The sequence below is a fragment of the Apus apus genome, chromosome 2 (assembly GCF_020740795.1).
Source record: "Apus apus isolate bApuApu2 chromosome 2, bApuApu2.pri.cur, whole genome shotgun sequence".
Classification (NCBI taxonomy): domain Eukaryota; kingdom Metazoa; phylum Chordata; class Aves; order Apodiformes; family Apodidae; genus Apus; species Apus apus.
The window spans coordinates 156,446,144-156,472,245 of record NC_067283.1 but is presented as its reverse complement, the minus strand read 5'-3'; the positions used below and the strand labels follow the sequence as shown (position 1 = coordinate 156,472,245).

At 58.8% G+C, this 26,102-nt stretch overlaps 2 protein-coding genes across 6 annotated transcripts in view; one reads left to right on the top strand and one right to left on the bottom strand.

Annotated features, from left to right (window-relative positions):
• Positions 1-23,770, top strand: part of HSF1 (heat shock transcription factor 1) — a 40,483-nt gene extending 16,713 nt beyond the window's left edge. Inside the window, exons 5-15 of one of the 5 annotated variants that reach the window (XM_051611401.1) lie at positions 6,292-6,367; positions 7,457-7,518; positions 9,889-9,985; positions 14,003-14,139; positions 14,861-14,918; positions 15,000-15,094; positions 16,224-16,310; positions 19,679-19,784; positions 20,379-20,444; positions 22,259-22,328; positions 23,176-23,770. In XM_051611401.1, coding sequence (XP_051467361.1) covers positions 6,292-6,367; positions 7,457-7,518; positions 9,889-9,985; positions 14,003-14,139; positions 14,861-14,918; positions 15,000-15,094; positions 16,224-16,310; positions 19,679-19,784; positions 20,379-20,444; positions 22,259-22,328; positions 23,176-23,381 — 1,060 coding nt within the window. In that variant the 3' untranslated portion in view covers positions 23,382-23,770. Of the gene's footprint in view, positions 1-6,291; positions 6,368-7,456; positions 7,519-9,888; positions 9,986-14,002; positions 14,140-14,860; positions 15,095-16,223; positions 16,311-19,678; positions 19,785-20,378; positions 20,445-22,258; positions 22,329-23,175 lie in introns of all 5 variants that reach the window. The other 4 variants (XM_051611403.1, XM_051611399.1, XM_051611402.1 and 1 more) reach the window with 4 other exon arrangements.
• Positions 23,771-25,995: 2,225 nt separating this feature from the next.
• ARHGAP39 (Rho GTPase activating protein 39) overlaps positions 25,996-26,102 on the bottom strand; it is an 85,726-nt gene continuing 85,619 nt past the window's right edge. Inside the window, exon 12 of the mRNA XM_051610314.1 lies at positions 25,996-26,034. Within this exon, the coding sequence (XP_051466274.1) occupies positions 25,996-26,034 (39 nt within the window). The remainder of the gene's footprint in view (positions 26,035-26,102) is intronic.

Here is a 26,102-nt window from a genome sequence, read left to right as displayed (position 1 = left end):
AGTCCTATCAAGTCATGAAAAATAGGGAAAAAAGGGAAGGATTTGTTCAGTCTTTCACCAGCAGGAGGAGGAGTCACTGGAAAATGACCTGGAACTGCAGAGGAGCTTCATTGCACCAGGAATCCCATTGCAGAGCTCCTGGTCTGAGAGGTGCTGGATCCACAAAGAGGGAAATGAAAGGGCTACAGGAACTGCAGGAGTGATGGAATCCAGGAGGGAAAGGACTTGGGAAGGAAGTAGGAAAGAATCAGGAAAGAATTAGGAAAGAACAAGAAAAGAATCAGGAAAAAATTGAGAAAGAATCAGGAAAGAATCAAAACAGAATGGGAAAGGAATCCCCCTCCTTGCCCTGATGGATCTGCTGTCCCAGAGTTTCAGCAGTTCCAGATCTCACCAGTGGAGCCACAAAACCTGTAACTGCTGCAGGATTTGACTTCACTAAATCTGCAGAAATCCACAGAGTGTTCAGAGGAACGAGAGGTCACATCATGGGCAGGGTCTGCAGCAGTGGGACAGCATGAGACAGAGACACAGACTGGGTTGAGTTGGGGGGACCTTGAAGACCATCTAGATCCAACCCCCTGCACGGGCAGGGACACCTCCCAGCAGCCCAGGCTGCTCCAAGCCCCATCCAACCTGCCCTTCAACACTGCCAGGGATGGGGCAGCCACAGCTTCCCTGGGCAACCTGGGCCAGGCTCTCCCCACCCTCACAGCCCAGAATTTCTCCCTCCCATCTCAGCTCCAGCTCCCTCTGCCAGCTGGAAACCCTTCCCCCTGCTCCCATCCCTCCCTGCCCTTGTCCCAAGCCCCTCCCCAGCTTTCCTGGAGCCCCTTCAGGCCCTGGAAGGTGCTCTCAGGTCTCCCTGGAGCCTTCTCTTCTCCAGGCTGAACACCCCAGCTCTCCCAGCCTGGCTCCAGAGCAGAGCTGCTCCAGCCCTCCCAGCATCTCCGGGGCCTCCTCTGGCCTCTCCAGCAGCTCCGTGTCCTTCCTGTGCTGGGGACCCCAGCCTGGCCCCAGCCCTGCAGGGGGTCTCAGCAGAGGGGACAATCCCCTCCCTGGCCCTGCTGGTCACCTGCTGGGGACACAGCCCAAGACAAGGGTGGTTTCTGGGCTCATGTTGAGCTCCTCCTCACCCAACAGTCCAGGTCCTTCTCCTCAGGCCCTGAAGCCCAGGAGGTGACAGCTCAGATATTGACCCTAAAGCAACAACCTCAGCACTGGTTTGAGCAGAGAAGAGGGGGGGTGGGCAGGGAGGGTCTGAGCCAGGACTGAACTCCAAGGCAAGGAGAGGCAGGAGGGAAGGAGCAGGACAGGGAGAAGGAGGATGGAAGGAGCAGGAGAGGGAGAAGGAGGATGGAAGAAGCAGGATGGAAGGAGCAGGACAGGGAGAGGAAGGAGCAGGACAGGGAGAAGAAGGATGGAAGGAGCAGGACAGGGAGAAGGAGGATGGAAGGAGCAGGACAGGGAGAAGAAGGATGGAAGGAGCAGGACAGGGAGAGGAAGGAGCAGGACAGGGAGAAGAAGGATGGAAGGAGCAGGACAGGGAGAAGAAGGATGGAAGGAGCAGGACAGGGAGAGGCAGGAGCAGGACAGGGAGAAGCAGGAGGGAAGGAGCAGGACAGGGAGAAGCAGGAGGGAAGGAGCAGGCCAAGCACAGCCCTGCCCCAGTGGAACAATCTCCTGGCAGCAGCTGAGGATCTGGGGCTTCCTGAGCTCCAGGTGATGCCCGGGCCCTTAATGTTCCTCGGCAGCTTTGTGTTCCTTTGTGTGCCTGTCCCATGACTCCAGGGAGCGGCTGCATCTTAATGACTGCGGTGCCTGGAGAACCGTGTCCCTTTGTTGGGGGCTGCCAGCTGCTGAGCTCAGCTGAGAGCCCCGGGAACAGTTGCTGCCTGTTCTGCTTTTGTCTCCTGACCTCCCCGGCCACCCTGCCCGTCCCAGCGGCTCCCTCGGCACCAGCGCCCGGGCCAGGGGCCTGGGTGCTGGAGCTCTGCTGCCTCGTGCTTTTCTGGGGAATTTGATTTCCACCCCCATGTGTCAACTCTCCTTTTTCCTCACGGAATTGCCCCCTTTTTCTGCCCTTTTGGAGCTGAGCCACGGGGAGCGTGGGGAGCCCCAGGGGCAGGGCTCAGCTGAAGCCACCCTGAACTGCTTCTCATGAGCCTTTTAAACCACTTCAGTCTTCAACCACTTCAATTTTAAACCACTTAAATGTGTAACTGCCCCAGCCCAGCATTGCACAGGGTGAATCACCCTGCTTGAAATTGCAGGTTTTATGGAGAGGGCTGGAAAAATGCACCTCAGGAGCATCCACCACCCTCAGCTTCCCCCTTGACCTGTCACCTGGTCCCACAAATGAAGACCTTGGCCCACTGATGGGGTTGTTTTCCTAGCAAAAATAGGGATGTAGCAGGACCCTTCAGATCTTGATTAAATCCCTTGATTAAAATCCCTTTGTATTTTCTCTGGGCCCTTGTCTGAAGTGCCAGGGCACCCACATGGGGCAGGGATCAGTGCTGCTAAGGAGGTGCTGCAGCAGCTTGGGACCTGAGGTACAAACACTGTAAGAGAGAAAAAAGCTCCAATTCCTGCTCCCCCCCAAGCAGGGGTGCTGGAACTAGATGATCTTTAAGGTCCCATCCAGCCCAGACCCTTCCATGATTCTGTGACCAGCTCTGTGGCCATCAGGTGTGTTCAGTCATGGTCACCACCAAGTGCTACAGTTAAAAATCAAACATTTCCTCACCTAACTCCCAGGTTCAGCCCCCCCCCAAGGGTTCAAATCCCCCAGGAGATGTAAAAAAACCTGAATTCAAGTATTTTTCTCCCATTCCTGGTGCCTCCTGCAGCAGGAGGCAGAAGGAGAGAAGGTGACTCCAGTGCAGTTCCCTGGGTTTAAGAAACACGCTGAGTAGCAGCAGCTTTGAGGCAAAAAAAAAAAAAAAAAAGGCATTAAAAAAAGATAATAATGAAAAAGAACTGCAAAACAAGTCATTTCTCTCCCAGATTGGCTGGGAAGTCAAGCGTGGCTTTGTTACCCGGAGTCATTTGATCTGCAGGGAGAGCAGGAGCGTGTCCTGAGTGTGCTCTGGTAATTACAGCTCTTTGGGAAGGCAGGATGGACGTTTCTCCTGAGGACCCCGGGACAGCCCTGGTGATGAATGAGCGTCCCTCCTGGCTCCCAGAGATAACAAATGTCATTCCCTGGCTGGCAGGAGCCCCTGGGCCAGGGGAGCGGCCCCGCGCCGGCTCCGCTCGCACACCGGGGAGGGCTGGCTGATGGTGAAGGGGGGGGATTTGTGTTTAGATGGGGGTTCTGAACATAAAATGTATGTTTAGATCATAATATCACAGGATCCCAGACTGGTTTGGGCTGGAGGGACCTGAAAGCCCACCCAATGGCACCCCTGCATGGGCAGGGACACCTCCCACCAGCCCAGGCTGCTCCAAGCCCCATCCAACCTGCCCTTCAACACTGCCAGGGATGGGGCAGCCACAGCTTCCCTGGGCAACCTGGGCCAGGCTCTCCCCACCCTCACAGCCCAGAATGTCTCCCCAGTGTCAGGATCCTAAACATCCAACTTCCAGTGAGGTGGGGATTAGTGGGAGGTGTCCCTGTCCCCACTGGGGGGTCAGAACTAGGTGATCTTTCTGGCCCCTCCAACCCAAACCAGGCTGGGATCCCACGATTCCTGCTGCACAGCCCAGACAGACACAGGCTGTCTTACCATGGAAAATTTGGGGTTGGAAGGGACCTGAAAGATCATCTCATTCCACCCCCCTCCTCAGACAGAGGAGCTGTGGGTGCTGGGGGGGACCAGGGACCAGCAGCACTTGGCTGCTCAGCCGCTGCCACGCGCTCTCCCTGCCAAAGAGAGGAGTCCCTTGTCTGCTGCTCCCAGAGCCTTCTCCCTTCTCCCCTCCTGGCCACAAACCTTTTTTATTTCAAGCTGCTGGACCTTTCCCAGCCCTGCAGGGTCCTGGGGAGAGGGGGGGACCCCCCCGAGCACCCTCAGCAGCAGAGCTGGGCGGGCGGCAGGTGCCGAGACGGGGTCTGGTTTGTTCCATCCCATAAAACACCATCTCAACAACAACAACAACAAAAAAAAACCCCAACAAAACCCTTCAAAGATCTTTTAATAACTCCCGAAATGAAACGTTTGAAACCAGCCCCTTGTAAACTCCTCGCTGGGGTTTAATGGCCTCGTAAAGCGAGATGCTCAAGTATTAAAGGGTTTTGGGTTTTGTGGGGCTCTCAGATCAGTTTAACCCTTCGGGGACCTCGTGTCCAGCTGTTTCCCTCCCCGCTGCCTAATGACCAGTTACCACCTTCTTTCTTCTCCTTTCATGCCCCACCAGGGGCTCTGCTCCCCCAGACCTCAACCCCATTGCCCGGCTCAGGTGCAGCGGCCGTGGCTGCGGGACGGCTCCATCCCTGCCTCCCTCCCTTGGGACCTGGGGCAGGGGCTGCAGCTCTTCCCTTTCCAAGGGCTGGACAATCCCTCTCGTGTCCCGAGGCGAGCGGAGGAGCTGTGTTCAGCTGCTGGGGGCTGGGGGCACCTGGCTCATTTGCAGCCCCCCCAGGTCCCAGCAGAGGCGGGAGCAGCGATCCTGGCGCCGGGTAATTGGCAGCTGCTCCGTGGGGAGTGATGGAGCAGCTGAGAGAGCTGCAGCTGGAGCCTCCCCAGCAGGGCAGCCCCAGCTCCCACCCCCCTGACTTTGGGGCACCCCAGGGCTGCTGCTGAAGCACCCACTGCTCCTCAGCTTAGCCCAGGGTGCAGCAATGGAGGGGGGTCGGGCTCTGCTCCCCAGGAACAAGCCCTGGGACAAGAGGGAACGGCCTCAAGTTGTGCCAGGGGAGGCTGAGGTTGGATCTGGGGAACAATTCCTTCCTGGCAAGGGTTGTCAGGGCCTGGCCCAGGCTGCCCAGGGCAGGGGGGGAGTCCCCATCCCTGGAGGGGTTTCCAAGCCCTGGAGATGGTGCTGAGGGACATGGGGCAGTGGTGGCCTTGGCGGGGCTGGGGGAACGGGTGGAACTGGGGGATCTTGAAGGGCTTTTCCAACCCAACCCATCCCATGCCTATGAAATTCAGCCCCTTGCTTGCAGCTCAGGATCAATCTTCCCCCCTTACCCCATTTTTGATGCAGGGAGTCACCTGGTGTGACAAAGCTGGAGTGATATCCTCAGAGTTTTCCCTCTCTTTGATGTTTCCCACCCACCCTGTTGCTCTTCCAAGGGCTGGTCCTGCCTTTGTATCATCCTTGAGCACCATGGGGGGCTCTGATCCACTCTGGGGTGCTCTGCCACCCTCCTCCTCCTCCCTGCAGCCCCTGGGAAGCCATCCAGATTCCCTGCAGTGTCACTACCCCTTCCAAACCCTCCGTAGGGGAAAGTCTGGGAATTACAAGCTGAAAGGGCTTTTTTGGAGCACTAAAGATCCCACAAACGTGGGGAGCATCCCCCAAAAAAGGTTTGAAATGGCTGGATTCCTTCTCCAGCCCCAGCTGTGAGATCCTCAGGGTGCTCTGCTCACATAAACATGGATCTCCAACCACACACCAGCTCCTTGGAGCTTTAGGATCAGGAGCAGAGCTGGGAGGTTCTAATCCCTGGATTCTCCCGTGGCCACCGAGCACCCAACCCTTGGAGCTGCTCTCATTCCAGTTCCCCAGAAAAGCCACAACACGGAGCTCTAAAAACCTTGTGGAGTTTGGGGGTGGCAGCAGGAGGAGACCCCGGGGGCAGGGGCTGTGCAGCCCACAGCTCCAGCCCCACCACAGAGCTGGCTCCTCCTTGGATTCCACCCACTCCCCCATTCCCCCCCTTCCCTTTTCCTTGTTTCTGGAATAGCTGATTTACAACCAGCCCCACATGCACCTGGGCCAGATTTAGGTGGCTGAGCTGGGCCAGGGGCAGGGGGGGACTTGGCCACCAGGGCCCCGTAATGCCTCGTAGCAGATGTGATCTGCTGGCTCTCCCCAGCTCCAGCCCCTGCCTTCCTGCCCAGCTGGGAATTCCTGCTGGAGCTGGGAATGATGGGCAGGACCAAGTTAATGGAGGCAATTTCACCACAGCCCCAGGAGGCTGGAAATGAGCCGGGGGCTGCGGAGCCCTGGCTGCACTTTTCCAGCCTGGCCCTGCATTTATTGGCTCTGCCTGCCAGGCCAGGAGGGAGCAAAGGGGGGGCAGAAGGGGAGGGGGGAGGGGGGTGTTTTGTCTGTGGGGTTTTTTTGGTGTGTTTTGTCTTTTAATTTTCTTCCTCCAATGGGTTTTTCCTTCCCCTGCAGCGAGAACGAGGCGCTGTGGAGGGAGGTGGCCAGCCTGAGGCAGAAGCACACCCAGCAGCAGAAGGTGGTAAATAAGGTGAATAAATCCTGCTCTGGCAAACAGGGGGGGACTAGGGGGGCTCTTGTGTCCCATCTGCGGGGGGGGGTGTGGAACAGGGTGGGACCTGCAGGAGGGTTGGGATACAGGGGCACAGATTCTGGTGAAGAGTCACGTTGCTGGCTGCCTTTGCCTCCTGAGATGGTGAAAATCACAGAATCCCGCAGAGGATCTGCTAAAAAATCCATCGTGGTGGGACAGCAGAGCAGCCCCATGGCACAGAGACCTGGAATCCCAGTGGGGTTTGGGTTGGAGGGACCTCAAATCCCACCCAGTGCCAGCCCTGCCATGGGCAGGGACACCTCCCAGCAGCCCAGGCTGCTCCAAGCCCCATCCAACCTGCCCTTCAACACTGCCAGGGATGGGGCAGCCACAGCTTCCCTGGGCAACCTGGGCCAGGCTCTCCCCACCCTCACAGCCCAGAATTTCTCCCTCCCATCTCAGCTCCAGCTCCCTCTGCCAGCTGGAAACCCTTCCCCCTGCTCCCATCCCTCCCTGCCCTTGTCCCAAGCCCCTCCCCAGCTTTCCTGGAGCCCCTTCAGGCCCTGGAAGGTGCTCTCAGGTCTCCCTGGAGCCTTCTCTTCTCCAGGCTGAACACCCCAGCTCTCCCAGCCTGGCTCCAGAGCAGAGCTGCTCCAGCCCTCCCAGCATCTCCGGGGCCTCCTCTGGCCTCTCCAACAGCTCCGTGTCCTTCCTGTGTGGGGGACCCCAGCCTGGCCCCAGCCCTGCAGGGGGGTCTCAGCAGAGCAGAGGGGACAGTGACTCTCCAACATTCTCCCATGTCCCCCCATGCCCAGCTCTGACTCTGAGCACAGGGCCCATGTGGTCCCAGAGCTGTTTCTGTCCATCCTTGTCCAAGTGCCGTGCCCACCATGACCTGTGCTGGGCACTGGGGAGGGGGCACCTGCAACCCTGGGGTCAGGTTTGGGTGAGGAAAGGGACATGGAGGGGCTGGAGCAGAAGGAGAAGGAGAAGGGGGAAGGCGAACGGGTGGGCTGGTGATTTTCATGTCTTCCCCATCCCATCCCATGATCCAATCACAGCTCTTCCCTTTCTTTCTCCCCACAGCTTATCCAGTTTTTGATTTCTTTGGTGCAATCCAACCGTATTCTGGGGGTGAAGAGGAAGATGTAAGTCTGCATTTCTACCTCCAGATAAAGATTCCCTGTCTGGGAGAATAAAGAGAGGATCAGCAGAGTGGGTCCCCCAGGTCTCTGTCTCCTGTAGCAGCCTTGCCAGTGGGGTAGGACGGGGCATCCCTGGGGTCTGGGCAGCTCCAGCCAACAACCCAACACTGCTACCCAACAGGAACCAAGGCTGGCCATCCAGGCCACCTCAGCTTCCCTCACAGCTCCCCTGGGACACTGCTGCTGGGCTGGGGGCTGGTGGAATAATCCCTTGGCACTGCCAGGGTATTCCTTGGATCATCCAGACCTGCCTCCTGCTGGTGACACCTTCCCAGCCTGTCCTGGAGTGGGCTCTGGGGTGGCTTTCCCCTTGCTAGTTGTGCTGGGTGACCATCCAGTACTTCATCATCCAACCCCAGACTGGTTTGGGTTGGAGGGACCTCAAAGCCCACCCAGTGCCACCCCTGCATGGGCAGGGACACCTCCCAGCAGCCCAGGCTGCTCCAAGCCCCATCCAACCTGGCCTGGAACACTCAAGTACCATAAGTGATTAAGAACAATTCCAGTCTCATCTGCTTTGGCCCGGTTTTGCCCCAGGATGGTGCTGTAGCATCTTCCCTTGTCCCTCCTCAGCTTTTCCAGGTGGTTTTTCCCATTCCTGCTCATCTGACACTCCCCCAGGCCAAGGAGGCTCCAGCCTCATCCTGTGATGGGCTTCTCCTCCTCCTCCTGCCCAGGGAAGCTGTGGCTGCCCCATCCCTGGCAGTGTTGAAGGGCAGGTTGGATGGGGCTTGGAGCAGCCTGGGCTGCTGGCAGGTGTCCTTGCCCATGCAGGGGTTGGATCTAGATGACCTTTAAGGTCCCTCCAACCCAACCCAGTCAGATTCCATGATTTCTTTGCACTTCCCCACGGATGAACTGTCAGATCCTCCATGGTGGGTCTGCTCCTGCCCCCACCTTGTCCCCCCCTGCCTGCCGAGTGGCAGGGCTGTCCCTTTGTCCCTTGGCAGCACCATATGGCAGCCAGCACCACGGCAGGCTTGATGATTATTAATGAAGACCCTGGTTTACATGGTGATGGTGTCCCAGGACGTGCTGGGATGATTTATTTGGCGAGGAGAAAAGGTTTCTCCGCTGGCGTCGAGCTGAGGAGAAGGGCCCCCATGGTGGCTGTGTCCCAGCTGACCAGAGCAATCCATCTTTGGAGCAGTTGGCTGTGGAGCAGGGAAGCCAGGCAGGGCCCTGACAATAGAAGCCTGTGGTAGGAGGTGACCAGGGACTGTCAGGAGATGGGGATTGTCCTCAGAGGCCCCAGCTTTTCCATCTCGGTTCCATCAAACGGCAGAAGGTCGCCCAGGGGCTGGTGCTGGGGCTCCTTGTGCTCCTGCCTGTCTGGGGGCTGTGTGCTCTGCTGGGCTGACACCCCCACATCAGAGTGTCAGGTTTGCAGGGAGCTCTGGAGATCACCCCTGGCAGCCCCCAGAGCAGGGTCACCCCCAGCAGGGCCCACAGGAACCTCCAGAGGGGCTGGGGTGTCTCCAGAGAAGGAGCCTCCTCAGCCTCTCTGGGCAGCCTGGCCCAGGGCTCTGCCACCCTCACAGGCAACAAGTTCCTCCTCATGGGGAGCTTGACCCTCCTGTGCTCCAGCTTGTGCCCGTGGCCCCTTGTCCTGTCCCTGGGCAGCCCTGAGCAGAGTCTGGTCCCCCCTGCTGACCCCCTGCAGATACTGCTCAGCCTTGAGGAGACCCCCCCTCAGGCTCCTCCTCTCCAGCTGAACAGCCCCAGCTCCCTCAGCCTTTCCTCCCAGGCAGATGCTCCAGCCCCTCAGCATCTTGGGGGCCCTGCCCTGGACTCTCTCCAGCAGCTCCTTGGCCTTCATCCCCTGGGCAGCCCAGAGCTGGGCCCAGCTCTCCAGACCTGTCCCCCCCAGGGCAGAGCAGAGGGGCAGGAGAACCTCCCTGACCTGCTGCCCACACTCTTCTTGATGCCCCCAGGAGCCCATGGGCCTTCTTGGCCCCCAGGGCCCATTGCTGGCTCATGGTCACCCTGCTGCCCACCAGGACCCCAGCTCCTGCTGCCCAGAGCTGCTCTCCAGCAGCTGCCCCCACCCTGTGCTGCCCCAGGGGTTGTTCCTCCCCAGCTGCAGGACCCTGCCCTTGCCCTGGTGGAACCTCAGCAGGTTCTGCTCCACCCATGGCCACTCTCCCCTCCAGGGTCACCAGGGGACATGGTTCCTTCCCCCTGGGCTGGGTGCAGGAGCCCAGTTCTGGGCTGGGGGGTTGGTGGGCTGTGCCTGGGGGTGGGTGGGAGGTGGTGCCATCCCTGGTGGCAGCAGTGGGGGTAACTCCTGCCCTGTGTGGGCCTCTCTTGCAGCCCCCTGATGTTGAACGACAGCAGTTCAGCACATTCCATGCCCAAGTACAGCCGCCAGTTCTCCCTGGAGCACGTCCATGGGTCCTCCCCCTACGCAGTAAGTGACCCCCCCTGCACCCCTGGCTGTGGAGAGGGTGGGGGGAAGGACATGGTTCCTGGGAAGGAGCCCAATCCCAGCCTCTTCTCCAGCTGGTTTTCCTTCCTGCAGCCCCTTGCTTTGGTTTGGCAGAAGTGGTTGGAGGTGGCAGGTGGGTCCTGGTGTAGCCAACGGGGGGGTTGGAGCTGTTGGCTGGAGATTCTTGGGGAAGGTGTGATGGGGGGGAGGGTTTGGCTGGAAGAGCAGGTGGAGAGGGCTCTGAATTCCACTGGAAGCAGAGGTGGGTGGAACTGGTGCCTTGGGACATCTGCTGACTTGGTCCATCCTTTGGTTTTGGTACCAACAAAGTGCAGCTGGTGTCAGTCAGTCCCTGCTGAGCAGAACCAGGGAACCACAGGATCCCCCTGCTTGGAAAAGACCTCTAAGGTCATCAAGTCCAACCATAACCCACCTCTACCAAACATTAACCCACCTCTACCAACCTCAACCCACCTCTACCAACCATAACTCACCTCTACCAACATAGCCCAGCTCTCCCAGCCAAAACCCAGCCCTGCCAAGGCCCCCACTGCCCCATGTCCATCAGCACCATCTCCAGGGCTTGGAAACCCCTCCAGGGATGGGGACTCCCCCCTGCCCTGGGCAGCCTGGGCCAGGCCCTGACAACCCTTGCCAGGAAGGAATTGTTCCCCAGATCCAACCTCAGCCTCCCCTGGCACAACTTGAGGCCGTTCCCTCTTGTCCCAGGGCTTGTTCCTGGGGAGCACCCAAGACCCCCCGTGTCCCTGCACCCAGACCTGCTGTCCCCTGCCCTGCAGGGCTCCCACTGTGGGCTCTGAATTCCCACCAGGATCCAAAGGCTCATCTCATGCCCTGGGAGCTGGGAATCACCTCGTGTCTCTCCCTGGGGCTGAGCCAGCCAGCCCAGCACGTCCCAGTGCCAGAAGAAGTGGGTCAGGGCTGGTCACTGGTTGTCTTTGATCACCTCAGACTTGGGCTGATCCCTGGAATCTCCTGCCTGATGAGGTTGGCAGAAGCTCTGTTGGATCAGGGCCATGTCAGACTGTGCCCTGGGAAACTGCACCACGGAATTCCGGGCTGTCTGGGCCCCCCAGCAGGCCCACCAAGGTGTTTGATGGCCAAAGCTGTTCCAGGAATCCATGTGCTTCTCTATCCTGAGCTGCACTCCAGGGCTGAGGGTTCCAGCTGGGAGCAGAGCTGGGCTTTCCTGTCAGCTCCTTGGAGCAACATAAAAGCAGTCCCAGATCCCAAGGGACAATCCTGCCCGTGCTGCTGCAGGGAGGTCCTGTTGGGGACATGGATTCAAGCTGCTGGATCCTGACAAGTGTGACCAGCAGGGCCAGGAGGGGATTGTCCCCTCTGCTGAGACCCCCTGCAGGGCTGGGGCCAGGCTGGGGTCCCCAGCACAGGAAGGACACGGAGCTGCTGGAGAGGCCAGAGGAGGCCCCGGAGATGCTGGGAGGGCTGGAGCAGCTCTGCTCTGGAGCCAGGCTGGGAGAGCTGGGGTGTTCAGCCTGGAGAAGAGAAGGCTCCAGGGAGACCTGAGAGCACCTTCCAGGGCCTGAAGGGGCTCCAGGAAACCTGGGGAGGGGCTTGGGACAAGGGCAGGAGGGATGGGAGCAGGGGGAAGGGTTTCCAGCTGGCAGAGGGAGCTGGAGCTGAGATGGGAGGGAGAAATTCTGGGCTGTGAGGGTGGGGAGAGCCTGGCCCAGGTTGCCCAGGGCAGCTGTGGCTGCCCCATCCCTGGCAGTGTTGAAGGGCAGGTTGGCTGGGGCTTGGAGCAGCCTGGGCTGCTGGGAGGTGTCCCTGCCCATGCAGGGGTGGCACTGGGTGGGCTTTGAGGTCCCTCCAGCCCAAGCCCCTCTTTGTTTCCATGACATGGACCTGCCCTGTGCCACCACCATCCTGATGACTCCTTCAGCAGAGCAGAGGAGCTCAGGCCCCCACATGCTCTCCTGCCCCCAAACCAGCCCCTGCTCCAGCTCTCTGTTCCCCTGCCAGATCCTCTAATCCTCTGATCTCGTTTTCCAAAGCTCCTTTTCCTCTCACATGCACCAAACACTTACCCAGACCCACCGGGAGCCCATCCAGGTATTTCTGGACTGTCCCAGTTATGGGAAACCCAGGTGGTCTCTTTTCTCATCCTTCTCCCATCACAATCTCCAGCTCCAAACAGGCTCTGGAATTGCAGCTGGGGAGCTACTCAGGATGAGGTGCCAACAAGGACCTGGATCCTGGTGTTGCTCTGACAGTGGGGGAAAAAATGGTGTTTCCACAAGAAAACAGTTAAGGTGGCACAAGAGCTTCCTGGGGGTGAGGGATGGGCAGGCCTGACCTTGACCTTGCTGAGATCCATCCTGTGCTGCCCCCAGGGACTTGATCTCCCTCCACTGGAGCAGAGCAGCAGCTCTCAGAGCCCATCTTTCTCTCATCTTCTTCTCATCTTCATCCCTCCCCAGCTTTCCTGGTTCCTTCAGGCACTGGAAGGTGCTCTAAGTTCTCCCTGTCCCTCAGCACCATCTCCAGGGCTTGGAAACCCCTCCAGGGATGGGGACTCCCCCCTGCCCTGGGCAGCCTGGGCCAGGCCCTGACAACCCTTGCCAGGAAGGAATTGTTCCCCAGATCCAACCTCAGCCTCCCCTGGCACAACTTGAGGCCCTTCCCTCTTGTCCCAGGGCTTGTTCCTGGGGAGCAGAGCCCGACCCCCCTGGCTCCAACCTCCTCTCAGGCAGCTGCAGAGCCAGCAGGTCTCCCCTCAGCCTCCTTTGCTGCAGGCTGGACACCCCCAGCTCCCTCAGCTGCTCCTCACAAGTTCTCCAGCCCCTTCTCCTTCTGCTCCAGCCCCTTCCCCAGCTCCGGGGCCCTTCCCTGGACACGCTCCAGCCCCTCCATGTCCTTCTTGTCCTGAGGGTCCATCCCTGACCCCAGGACTCAAGGAGCAGATGTACCTTTTTCACTCTTGGGAGCAACCTCAGCCGTGCAGAACCAAGTGGTAGCCCAGAAGTCCCGGCCCAGAGCGTGTCCCTTGGCAGTGTGGGGTCTGTGTGCTCCTCTGCACACATACTGGACACAACTGGCCCTTTGGAGAAGTTTGGGATTGGTAGCTCCAGATGTTGGTGAGCACAGAGGTGGGCAAGAGCACCCCAGGTTCTTCCCTTGTGCGTAAGGAGGTGGAGATCCAACCTGCTGGCACAACCTCCAGGCAGATCCACAGAGGGGTCCCCACCAGCAAGGTGGAGACGTTTGGGGTTATTTTTTAGTATTTTTCTGAATCCTGAGGGAGCTGAAGGTCCATCTCTGTGCTGAGGGGCCACCAAGAAGTAGCCTTGGTGTAAACCAAATGCCAAGCAAGCATGAACAGGGAGACCATCAAATATGGAGCTGCAGGTGAGGACCAGGGGGTTCTCCACATCCCTCCTGGTTTGCTGACAGTCCAGGTGCATCTTCCAGCCTGGAGTTCCCTGTGTCTCCTGAGAGGACCAGCGCTGGTGCTCAGACAGCAGGTTCACTCCAGCATCTCCTGCTGCTCCCGAGCAAGGTTGATGTCCCAGTGCAGCCCCTCGGGGGGGGCCTGCAGGGTGGGAGTCCCTGTGTTCCCAAGTCTGTAGGTCTCAGTCACACCCATGTCACCTTTCACTGGAGAACACAAGAGTGGAGCTTCAGTGGAAGGGAAGACTGAAACTGGGGCTTCTAAACCCCCCGTGGGAACGATCCAGAAAAGAATCCAACCTTTTTACGCTTCCAGTCCCATCATTCCCAGCCTGGGGAAGCTCCCAGGGCTGAAACCCGAGGGATTTTCTTGCCTTTACAGCTTTGGGTTGGCAATGTTGTCTCTGGGGTGGCAGGAATGTCTTCCTAGCTCCCTGTTGCCTCCTGCCTTGCCTCCTTCCTGGGGTTTTGGTCTGTTCCCCCCGGGCCCTTCATGCTCCACCTCCCAGCCACGGGTGGTCCCTGCCCACTGTGTCACACCACGAACCCTCTTGGTTGTCCTTCCAGGCTTCTTCCCCAACATACAGTGGCTCCAACCTCTATTCCCCGGATTCTTCAGCCAACTCTGGTCCCATCATCTCTGACGTGACCGAGCTCGCCCAGTCCAGCCCCTCAGCGTCTCCCAGCGGGAGCCTGGACGAGAGGTACGTGGCTGTCCTGGGAACTCTGACCCTGTCTCCATCTGGAGAACGTGTTTCCCGGGGAGCAACTGGGTAGAAAAACACCATGAAAACGTGTCTCATGTGGAAAGAATTCCCTGTGGGCACCAGCTGGAAAACAGAGCAGTGGGAACTGGCCCAGGTTGCCCAGGGAAGCTGTGGCTGCCCCATCCCTGGCAGTGTTGAAGGGCAGGTTGGATGGGGCTTGGAGCAACCTGGGCTGCTGGGAGGTGTCCCTGCCCATGGCAGGAGGTGGGACTGGGTGGGCTTTAGGTCCCTTCCAACTCAAAACATTCCACAGTTCTATAATTCTGTTATTTTGGTTGGAAAAGATCTCTTAAGATCATCCAGTCCAACCATCCACCAAACCTCACCATGGCCACTAGACCCTGTCCCAAAGTGCCACGTCCACACGTTCTTTGAACCCCTCCAGGGATGGGGAGTCCCCCCTGCCCTGGGCAGCCTGGGCCAGGCCCTGACAACCCTTGCCAGGAAGGAATTGTTCCCCAGATCCAACCTCAGCCTCCCCTGGCACAACTTGAGGCCGTTCCCTCTGGTCCCAGGGCTTGTTCCTGGGGAGCAGAGCCCGACCCCCCTGGCTCCAACCTCCTCTCAGGCAGCTGCAGAGCCAGCAGGTCTCTGCTCTTCTCCACACCAGTCAATCCCAGTTAACTTTCCCCATTCTCTCTCTCTCTCTCTCCCTCAGGAGCAGTCCCGTGGTCCGTATCAAAGAAGAACCCCCCAGTCCCACCCGCAGCCCCCAGGTAGAGGAGACCAGCCCAGGGAACCCTCCTGCTGCTGAGACTCCTCTGTCCCCCTCCACCTTCATTGACTCCATCCTGCAGGAGAACGATCCCGGCACCACGACGGCCGCGGCCGCCAACAGCTCCTCCCAGCCCCAGCCCCCCGAGAAGTGCCTCAGCGTCGCCTGCCTCGACAAGTAGGTGTCACCCTCAGGGCCTGGGTCCCACCAGCCACCCCACCCCTCTCCACTCTTCACCTTGGAAAGATGCTCCTGGGCTTCCAGGCGGCGTTGGAGACAAACGTGGACGTTGCTCCGAGGAGCTCGGAGCGCTGGGGTAGATGTTTTCATCCAGGGCCCTGACTGGGTTGGGTTGGAGGGACCTCAAAGCCCACCCAGTTCCAACCCCCCTGCACGGGCAGGGACACCTCCCAGCAGCCCAGGCTGCTCCAAGCCCCATCCAACCTGCCCTTCAACACTGCCAGGGATGGGGCAGCCACAGCTTCCCTGGGCAACCTGGGCCAGGCTCTCCCCACCCTCACAGCCCAGAATTTCTCCTTCAGGTCCAAGATGTGTGGGCACACAACGGTGTGAGGGACACCTTCAACCAGATCATGTTGATCATGGCCCTGCCCAACCTGGCCTGGAATGTTTCCGTGGATGAGACATCTGGCATCAAGTTGTGCCAGAGGAGGCTGAGGTTGGATCTGGGGAACAATTCCTTCCTGGCAAGGGTTGTCAGGCCCTGGCCCAGGCTGCCCAGGGCAGGGGGGAGTCCCCATCCCTGGAGGGGTTTCCAAGCCCTGGAGATGGTGCTGAGGGACACGGGGCAGTGGGGGCCTTGCCAGGGCTGGGGGAATGGTTGGATTTGATGGATCTCAGAGGTCCTTTCCAACCCAGCCCGTTCCATGGTTGACACCTACACTCTCCAGATAGGTTCTGTGTTCCATGGAGCAGCAGGTCACTGTCCAAGGGAGCACTGGGGACCAGCACCCATGTTCTCCCAGCCCTTCAGCTCCCTTTCAGAGGTGACAACCACGGTGGTCCCCATCTCAGTGCCACCCTGCAGCAGATGACACCAGCAGACCCATCTCAGAAGTAGCTGAGAAGCTTCTAACCCAGCTTGGCTGCTCCATCACCAGCCTCTGCTTCCACCGCCCCGCGCTGTCACCAACCTGCTCTGCCTCCCCTTGCTTTGCAGGACGGGTTTGGGGGTTGGTTTCTAATGCCCATAATGATTCTGCCAGCCTGGAATGTCACCTTTCCTTCCTGGAAGTGCCCAATGGAGCCTTCTGATCCCACTGTCCTCTTCTCTTGTCTTTTTCAGCTTGACTCGCACTGCGCAGATGTCCGAGGTCACTCGTCTTTGCCCCAGTTCTTCCTCTTCCTCACTGCACTGCAGAGCACAGCAAGGGTTAGCATTCCCAGAGCTGCTTTTCCCAACCATTCCCACCCAGGCCAGGGCACCTTTCCCCACCCTAGAGGTGCTGTGTCCACCAGGAAAAGGCAAAAAACATGGGCACCCGGGAGCAAACTTGTTGGCCAACTCAACCCAACAACTAAAACCATGGAGCAGCCAAGGTCAGAAGCTGCAGGTGGTCCTGGGAAGGGAGGGAAGTGTCTGCTCTGCTGTTGTCCACCTTGTACCTGGGCTGGATGAACGGGAAGTTCAGCCTTGGGAGGTGCTGGGTTGGTGTCTCCTGCCAGCACCAAGTCCTGAGGAGCAAAGGGTTGTGTTGGGAGCTGGGGCTGGTGGAAGGTTCCTGATGGGTCCTCTGGTTTTATGGGGACAGAACAATGAACCTTCCTGCTGCAAACCTGACTGTGCACCAAGGGGCTGCTCTCCTGAAGCTGCTCCCTAGGGAAAAACATCCCCAGAGTGGGACAGAATCCATCTGGGCCATGATCCTGGCTCCCACAGGAGGAAAAGCTGTCCTACGGTCCTTCAGTACTTGGAGCTCATGGGAAGGATAATGGAGAAGATAAATTGTAGAACCGTGGAATGGGTTGGGTTGGAGGGACCTCAAAGCCCACCCAGTGCCACCCCTGCATGGGCAGGGACACCTCCCAGCAGCCCAGGCTGCTCCAAGCCCCATCCAACCTGCCCTTCAACACTGCCAGGGATGGGGCAGCCACAGCTTCCCTGGGCAACCTGGGCCAGGCTCTCCCCACCCTCACAGCCCAGAATTTCTCCCTCACATCTCAGCTCCAGCTCCCTCTGCCAGCTGGAAACCCTTCCCCCTGCTCCCATCCCTCCCTGCCCTTGTCCCAAGCCCCTCCCCAGCTTTCCTGGAGCCCCTTCAGGCACTGGAAGGTGCTCTCAGGTCTCCCTGGAGCCTTCTCTTCTCCAGGCTGAACACCCCAGCTCTCCCAGCCTGGCTCCAGAGCAGAGCTGCTCCAGCCCTCCCAGCATCTCCGGGGCCTCCTCTGGCCTCTCCAGCAGCTCCGTGTCCTTCCTGTGCTGGGGACCCCAGCCTGGCCCCAGCCCTGCAGGGGGGTCTCAGCAGAGGGGACAATCCCCTCCTGGCCCTGCTGGTCCCACTGCTGGGGATCCAGCCCAGGACATGGGGGGTTTCTGGGCTCACGTTGAGCTCCTCCTCACCCAACACCCCCAGGTCCTTCTCCTCGGGGCTTCTCTCCACCCCTTCTCCTGGATTTGTCCTTGGGATTGCCCCAACCCACCTGCAGCACCTTTCTCTTGGCCTTGTTGGCCTTCATGTGGTTGTCACCTCCCCACCTCTCCAGCCTGCCCAGGTCCCTTTGGGTGCCATCCCTTCCCTCCAGCCCTGAAGAGGAAGGTGCCACTTCTTCAAAGCCACTTCTCAGACCATCAATCAGCCCACACAGAGCGAGACCAGCCAGCATGGCTTGACCTCCACCACCTCATCAGGTGGGACCTCAGCCAGAGAGGGTCTCATGAGACCCCCTGCTCAAGGGGCCACCCCAGGAGCTGAGGCTTTGGTGTCCTGGCCAGCTGGTTGGCAGCCAGAGAGCAAAGTGAGACCTGAGGAGCTTGTCCCCAAGATCCACCAAGTGTGGAGATGGTCGGTGTGATGGGAAAGGCAGAGGAACATAGGATGGTTGCACATCCCACGGGTTCTTCACCTCCAGAATCTTTCCAGTCCCTTTTTCCTTGCACATCCACACCCCTGGGGACAGGCCAAGCTCTGCTGTGTCACCATCACCAACCCTGTGTCCATCACGATTTCCAGGGATTCTCACATAGTTTGGAGGTTCCACAGGACCAGAGGGGTTTGGAGGGGCCCTCATGCTGGAGCTCCCCCAGCTGCTGCTGTTGATGGCTCCTCCATTCCCAGAGAACATTCCCTGCTCTTCCATAGGCTGCAGATGTTGGGAAGGCCTTTTGTTGGACTATCAGCTTTGAGGAGAAGGTGTTGATGTCTCAGCCCTGGGGATGGTCTCCTGGCCTGCCCAGGGGGGTCAGAGAGCTCCTGACTCCTTCCTCTGGGGACACAGGGACAGACCTTATGGAGCCCTCGGGACCCCACATCCCTCTGCAGCAACCTCTGAACTCTCCTGGAGACACTGGTTCCTCTAGCTCCAACCCACTTGGGAAGCTAAGGAGGACCCTGTAGCTCCAGAGGGTCACACTCCTGTGTCTTCCCTGCTCCAGGGGTGGTTTTCCATGGCAAAGCTCCCCCGGGCTCGGGCACAGCTCAGCACAGCAGCAGGACCTGCTGAGGACCAGGCAGCAGCCACCCTGGCAGATGGTCTTGATGGTCCCTCCAACCCAAACCACCCCATGACTGTGATTCTAGAGGTCAGTTAAGAGCAGCTTGGCCAGGATTGTTCATGCTCCACCACCCACCCTGGTCTGCAGCATCATCCCAGGGCTCTGCAGGAGGGAACAGGCCATGTGCTGGGAGCTGGCCTGCTGGTGGGACTGGTGCTTCCTCACCATCCCTCCCGGCACAGTGACCAGCTCCCAGGTGCAGACACAACCTGGCTTTGCCAAGATGTGGGACCTGAGATGCTGCCTGAGATGAGTTGCTGTTAGACCTCATCCCAGACTTGCTGTTGTCCAGCAAGAGAGCTGGGAGTCAGGTGGGATCCTGGTCCTTCCCCCATGTCCATGCTCTCTCCTGCATGGACACGCACAGGCCGGGATGCAGCAGGAAGGTTTGTTCCCCCCCAGGTGCATGGAACCAGCTTTAGTTGTCTCCATTCTAGAGGCTCCATCTCAGGAACAAGGGGTGGTGTCCCTCATCCAGACGTGAAGGGTTTTTCTAGACAAGAGTGGCCACCTTGAAACCTCCCCCCCAAGAGCAAGTTATTGGCAGGGGGCAGGTTTGTTGCCCTTTCTTTGTCCTGTATCCTCAAGCAGGAGGTGGCAAGCTGAGGTGACCCAGGTGTTTGGACTTACAAAAGGTCTAAAGCTCTTTCCTGGACTGAAAAAAGGCCCAAAGCTCCTTCCTGTAAAGATGCACCAAGATCCCTGCCGGCCCACGGTGGTTTGTGGCTACCAAGCCCCTCACCACGGCTAGCAGGAATCCTGGGGTTCCTAAGGAATTTGCTCCTTCATTTGGGTTGCTCAACCTTGGACCTCTCAAGGAGAAGAGTCCAAGCTGTTGTCTCCAGGCTCAGGCCAGAGGATGAGGTGGGGAGAAGGAAAGAGGTGGTTTCAGAGATGGATCCAGCCCCGCTCTCCTGCTCAGGGGGTAGAACAGGTGGCAGGTGGGGTTGGATCAAGTCCCCTTAGTAGCCCAGACCTGGGAGAGGCTCCTCAGTGCTGATTGTTTCCTCTCTCTTCCTTTTGCACAGGAATGAGCTCAGCGACCATCTGGACACCATGGATTCCAACCTGGACAACCTCCAGACCATGCTGACCACGCACGGCTTCAGCGTGGACACAAGCGCGCTCCTAGACGTGAGTGTCCTCAGGTCCCAGAGGGCTTGGGTTGGAGGGACCTTCAGGATCATCCAGATCCACCCCCTGCATGGGCAGGGACACCTCCCAGCAGCCCAGGCTGCTCCAAGCCCCATCCAACCTGCCCTTCAACACTGCCAGGGATGGGGCAGCCACAGCTTCCCTGGGCAACCTGGGCCAGGCTCTCCCCACCCTCACAGCCCAGAATTTCTCCCTCCCATCTCAGCTCCAGCTCCCTCTGCCAGCTGGAAACCCTTCCCCCTGCTCCCATCCCTCCCTGCCCTTGTCCCAAGCCCCTCCCCAGCTTTCCTGGAGCCCCTTCAGGCACTGGAAGGTGCTCTCAGGTCTCCCTGGAGCCTTCTCTTCTCCAGGCTGAACACCCCAACTCTCCCAGCCTGTCTCCAGAGCAGAGCTGCTCCAGCCCTCCCAGCATCTCGTGGCCCTCTGATGCCTCCTCCTTCCCACCCATCCTACCTGGACCTGGGTCCCAGCTGCATCCCCAGCCCCATGGACCAGAGGAGCTTCATCCATGAACCTCCACAGCCCCCTGGCTCCATCTCCTTTCCCTCCACTAACCCTCCTTTCCTTCGGCAGCTTTTTAGCCCTTCCATGACGGTTACAGACATGAACCTTCCTGACCTGGACAGCAGCCTGGCCAGTGTGAGTAGCCCTCACAAACCCCCTGCACCCTCCACCACCAAGCTGGGCAGAAACCTTGGATGAAAGGAAACCTCTGACAGGCTCTGGAGAGTATCCAGAGAATCATAGAATCATGGAATGGGTTGGGTTGGAGGGACCTTAAAGCCCATCCAGTCCCACCCCTGCATGGGCAGGGACACCTCCCACCAGCCCAGGCTGCTCCAAGCCCCATCCAGGCTGCCCTGGGACACTTCCAGGCAGGAATACACAGCTTGGGATCATCAGCAGTTCCTCTCAGTACAGTCTTCATCACTTCTCCTCAGTCACCAAAGCCTGACCCAACCCAGGTGACTGCTCAGGGGGTGTCAGCAGGGGGGTCTCCTGCTGAGTTGATCTCCTCCTTCCCCACTGGGAGATCCTGGCCCAGCTGGTTCCTGCTGAGCTTTGGCTGAGGAGCAGCCAGGAGTGTTTTAGCAGCTCCTGGTGCTGTGGTGGGATCATGATCCTGCATGTTGGGGGCTCCTTTGGCAGATCCCAGCCTCGGGGGGTCTGAAAGGAAGGACTTCCCTCTGAGCTCCCCTGACCCCCAGCCCAGCCCAGGCTGGTGTTCCCTGCATGTGCCCCTGCCCTTCTCCTGCACCTTCCAGCTTGGTTTGGAAGCCACCTGCCCACTGGTCCCCAGGTCCTTTTGAGATGGCAGAGCTGTCACCTGCAGTCAGCTGGTCTGGGGACCTGTTCAAGCAGCAGGTTAATGCCCTGGTTAGTAGTTCAGGAAGGGCTGTGAGTTGTGTCTGCTCCTCATGCTGGAACATGGGGATGGTGCATCTTGGAGCCTGGCTCTGGAGCAGAGGGTGGGCCCTGGGTACAGCCCAGCAGGCTCTGCTCCTTGGACCTGATCTGTCATGGAGCACAGCATCCCAGCCTGGGTTGGGTTGGAGGGACCTTAGAGACCACCCAGTGCCACCCCTGCACGGGCAGGGACACCTCCCAGCAGCCCAGGCTGCTCCAAGCCCCATCCAACCTGCCCTTCAACACTGCCAGGGATGGGGCAGCCACAGCTTCCCTGGGCACCCTGGGCCAGGCTCTCTCCACCCTCACAGCCCAGAATTTCTCCCTCACATCTCAGCTCCAGCTCCCTCTGCCAGCTGGAAACCCTTCCCCCTGCTCCCATCCCTCCCTGCCCTTGTCCCAAGCCCCTCCCCAGCTTTCCTGGAGCCCCTGCAGGCACTGGAAGCTGCTCTAAGGTCTCCCTGGAGCCTCCTCTGCTCCAGGCTGGACACCCCCAGCTCCCTCAGCTGCTCCTCACAAGTTCTCCAGCCCCTTCTCCTTCTGCTCCAGCCCCTTCCCCAGCTCCAGGGCCCTTCCCTGGACACACTCCATGGAGACTCCTGAGCTCTTACTCTCTGGTAACAAAACCCACCAGGTAGACATTGAAATCCTTGCTGAGGTGACTCTCCCAAGGCTGCAGTGAGTGTCCTCGGGATTATTCCCTGCCTAGCAGTCCGGGTGATCCCGTGGGAGCCTCTGCTCAGGCCTCCATGGAGGGTCCCGCTCGGCAGCCTGGGATGACCAGCTCAGCACCGTTGGACATCTCACCCCCTGAGCCTGGCAGCTCTTCCCTCCCACCTTCTGGAGCTTCCTGGGTGGGCAGAGCAAGTTCTCCCACTCCCACAGTTTCTCTCCCTGTAATGCTCAACATCTCAGCCTTCCCAGCCTGGTGGGACATGGATGTGGAACGGGATCGTGTCCTCAGCCCCTGGCTGGGCTCCTGCAGCTCTTGGGTGCTCTAGTTGTGGGACTTCCCTGCACTGACCAACCCAACTTTTCTCCTGCAGATTCAGGACCTCCTGTCGTCCCAGGAACAGCAGAAACCTGCTGAGACAGAGGCCAGCACGGCAGACACAGGTATGGGGTGGCCACCTGGGGGGGACTTGGCAGCAGGAGGGTTGAGGCTGTGGCAGGATCGTTTCTCCTCCTGTGTCTGGTGAGAGGGGTGAGGGTGCTGAGCCTGGGAACAGGGAAGATGAAGAAGGATCTTGGTGAGATCATGGAATAGTTTTGGTTGGAGGGACCTTGAGGATCATCTAGTCCAACCTAGATCATCTATTCCAGCCCTCCTGCAATGGGCTGGGAGATCATTGAGTCACAGACTGGTTTGGGTTGGAGGGACCTTTAATCATCTAGTCCAACCCAGATCATCTAGTTCTAGATCATCTAGTCCTAAGTCATCTGCTCCAACCCTCCTGCAATGGGCTGGGAGATCATTGAGTCATAGACTGGTTTGAGTTGGAAGGACCTTAAAGGTCATCAGGTTCCAGCCCCCCACCATGGGCAGAGACACCTCCCACCAGACCAGGTTGCTCCAAGCCCTGATATGTCTAATCCCTGAAGGGATGGGATGAAAAAGATGGAGCCAGGATCTCCACAGTGGAGCCCAGGGACTGGACAAGAGGCCATGGCACAGACTGGGGCACGTGAAGTCCCATCAGAGCACAAGGAGGAGCTTTGTTGGCATTATGGTTGAGAGAGTAGGCTTATGATTGGTAAAGATGGGGTTATGGTTAGTAGAGTTGGGTTATGGTTGGTACAGTTGGGTTATGGTTGGCAGAGTTGGGTTAATGGTAGAGTTGGGTTAATGGTAGAGTTGGGTTAATGGTGGAGTTGGGTTATGGTTGGTAGAGTTGGGATGATGGTTGGACACGATGATCTCAAAGGTCTTCTCCAACCAGGAGGTTGCTGTGACTCTTTGCAGGGAAGCAGCTGGTTCACTACACAGCCCAGCCCCTCTTCCTGGTGGACTCAAGTGCCGTGGACATGGGGAGTGGAGACCTGCCCATATTCTTCGAGCTGGGGGAAGGGCCTTATTTCACGGACGGGGACGAGTACTCGGAAGATCCCACCATCTCCCTCTTGTCGGGGACTGAGCAGCCCAAACCCAAGGACCCCACCATCTCCTAGAGCCCCGGGGCTGGGTGGAAAGAGAGGAAGAAGAAAAAAGGGGCACTAAAGGGAAGTCCAACCATCAACCTCCTCGCTTTGCACAGACCTTCCAGAGCTCTCCACACCTCCTGCTCCGTGTCCTCTCCCACCCCCGGCGCTGCGAGGGTTCCATTTGTGTGTGATTGCTTCATGAGGTGTTTCCAAACCTGCTTCTAGATCCTCCGCTTTGGGTGGCCCCTGGGGACAGCTGGGGACAACGGAGCCGTGGCCACAACCCCTTCCTTGACCCCAGGGATGGGCACGGCCACCTCAGGAGACCCCTCTTGGCCACCGGGCGCTCCGGGACCTTCTCCCCTTGTCCGCGGCCCCGCGTGGGTGCCGGGAGGAGGGGGGGGGGGGGAGCTAAGGGGGTGGAATTTGGGGGAGGGGAACTGGGGGGATTTGGGGGTAGCTTTTCCAAGGAAGGGAGTTCCCCCCCCCCTGCGCTGCCCCCCCTGTCCCACCCCCCCAACCCCCCCCCCCAAGAGCTGGATCCGATGGTTTTTAAAAAGAGAAATAAATGTGGTTTTTTTTGCCGACCTGGCGCCGGTGGGAGGGGTCCTGGGGATCCTGGTGTCATCTCTGCCTCCTGCTGCCTCCTCCGGATCTCCTGGGATGCCCCCACCCCTCCCCAACCTCCCCCCCCCCCAGCCCCCCCTTTATTGACTTCGGTTCTTTGGGTTTCCCATCTTTTTATTTCTTTGCTTTCATTTTGTGGGGGTTGGTTTTGGTTTCCCCCCTTCTGCTGTAGCAGGAACAACACGTGTCCCTGTGTCCCCGTGTCCCCATGTCCCCATGTCCCCGTGACCCTGTTCCCATGTCCCTGTGTCCCCATGTCCCCCTGTCCCCGTGTCCCCATGTCTCTGTGTCCCCCTGTCCCCGTGTCCCCGTGGATCCCTGGGGCTGTTCCTGGGAATTCCTGGACTGGGGGGTTTTGTGGCGACGGGAGGATCGTGACACACAGACCTGGTGCTGCAGGGAGATGTGAACAGCCCCCGAGCCCTGCAGCTTCCTGGGGGACACGGGGGTGGCAGCTGCTTTTTGGGGAGCAGGTGGAAATTGTCCTCCCTGGCCTGGATTCCTTGGGCTGGGGCCTGATCCTGGGGCTGGGGCCTGATCCCAGTCGCCGTGTCCTGGTCCAAGATGTGGTTCCTCACACCTGGAGCTCCCCCCCTGCCCCCAGGGGACGGGCAGGCTGGAGTCCCACCCATGTCACACACAGACTGGAATGGAATGGGGCAGCTCTCCATGGCCAGCTCCATGTGGGACAACTCTACACAGAACAGCTACGTGGGACAACTCTACCTGGGACAACTCTACACAGGACAGCTACGTGGGACAACTCTACCTGGGACAACTGTACCTGGGACAACTCTACACAGGACAACTATGTGGGACAACTCTACCTGGGACAACTGTACCTGGGACAACTCTACTTGGGACAACTGTACCTGGGACAACTCTACACAGGACAACTATGTGGAACAACTCTACCTGGGACAACTCCCCACAGGACAGCTCCAGGTGGGGCAGCTCCATCATGGCTCTTCTGCAGTATCTGCCTTATCTCACCATTAACTTTGAACCTTCTCTCCAAGCATCTCTTGCCATCATTGGAATGTTTGTATTCCATGTTGGGTTCAGTTGCCTTTGTCCCATCGTTGCCTTTGTCTCCTTCTCAGCCTTCTCTCTTACCATTTCATCACTGTTCCTCGAGTCTTCCCCACGTTTGATGGCGTTGCCTTTATCTCCTGGTGGCCTTCATCAACATCCCAAGGGATGGCCACGAAATGCCAGGAGGGAAGATTACAAGGCATGACAAGATAAAGGCCACGACATCAAACAAGCTGAGGTGACTCACATCAGGTTGGCCATGGAGACTTGTCCCATGGTGAATTGTCCCATCTAGAGTTTGTCGTGTAGAATTGTCCCACATAGAGTTGTCCCAGGGAAAGTTGGTCCATGGAGAGCTGGCCATGGAGGGTTGGTTGTGTAGACTTGGCTGTGGAGAGTTGGCCATGGAGAGCTAGCCCATATAGAGGTGGTCATGGAGAGTTGGCCATGTAGAGTTGTCCCATGTAGAGTTGGCCATGGGGAGTTGGCCATGGAGAGCTGGCCCATGGAGAGCTGGCCATTGAGAGTTGGCCATGGAGAGTTGGCCATTGAGAGTTGGCTCATGGAGAGTTGGCCAGTGAGAGTTGGCTCATGGAGAGTTGGCCATGGAGAGTTGGCCATGAAGAGTTCCTCCATGTAGAGCTGGCCAGTGTAGAGTTGGCCCATGGAGAGTTGGCCATTGAGAGTTGGCCATGGAGAGTTGGACCATGGAGAGTTGGACCATGGGGAGTTGGCCATGGAGAGTTGGGCCATGGAGAGTTGGCCATGGAGAGTTCCTCCATGTAGAGCTGGCCAGTGTAGAGTTGGCCATGGAGAGTTGGCTCATGGAGAGTTGGCCATGGAGAGTTGGCCATTGAGAGTTGGCCATTGAGAGCTGGCCATGGAGAGTTGGCCCATGGAGAGTTGGCCATGGACAGTTGGACCATGGAGAGTTGGCCATTGAGAGTTGGCCATGGAGAGTTGGCCATGGAGAGTTGGCTCATGGAGAGTTGGCCATGGAGAATTCCTCCATGTAGAGCTGGCCAGTGTAGAGTTGGCTCACGGAGAGTTGGCCATGGAGAGTTGGCTCATGGAGAGTTGGCCATG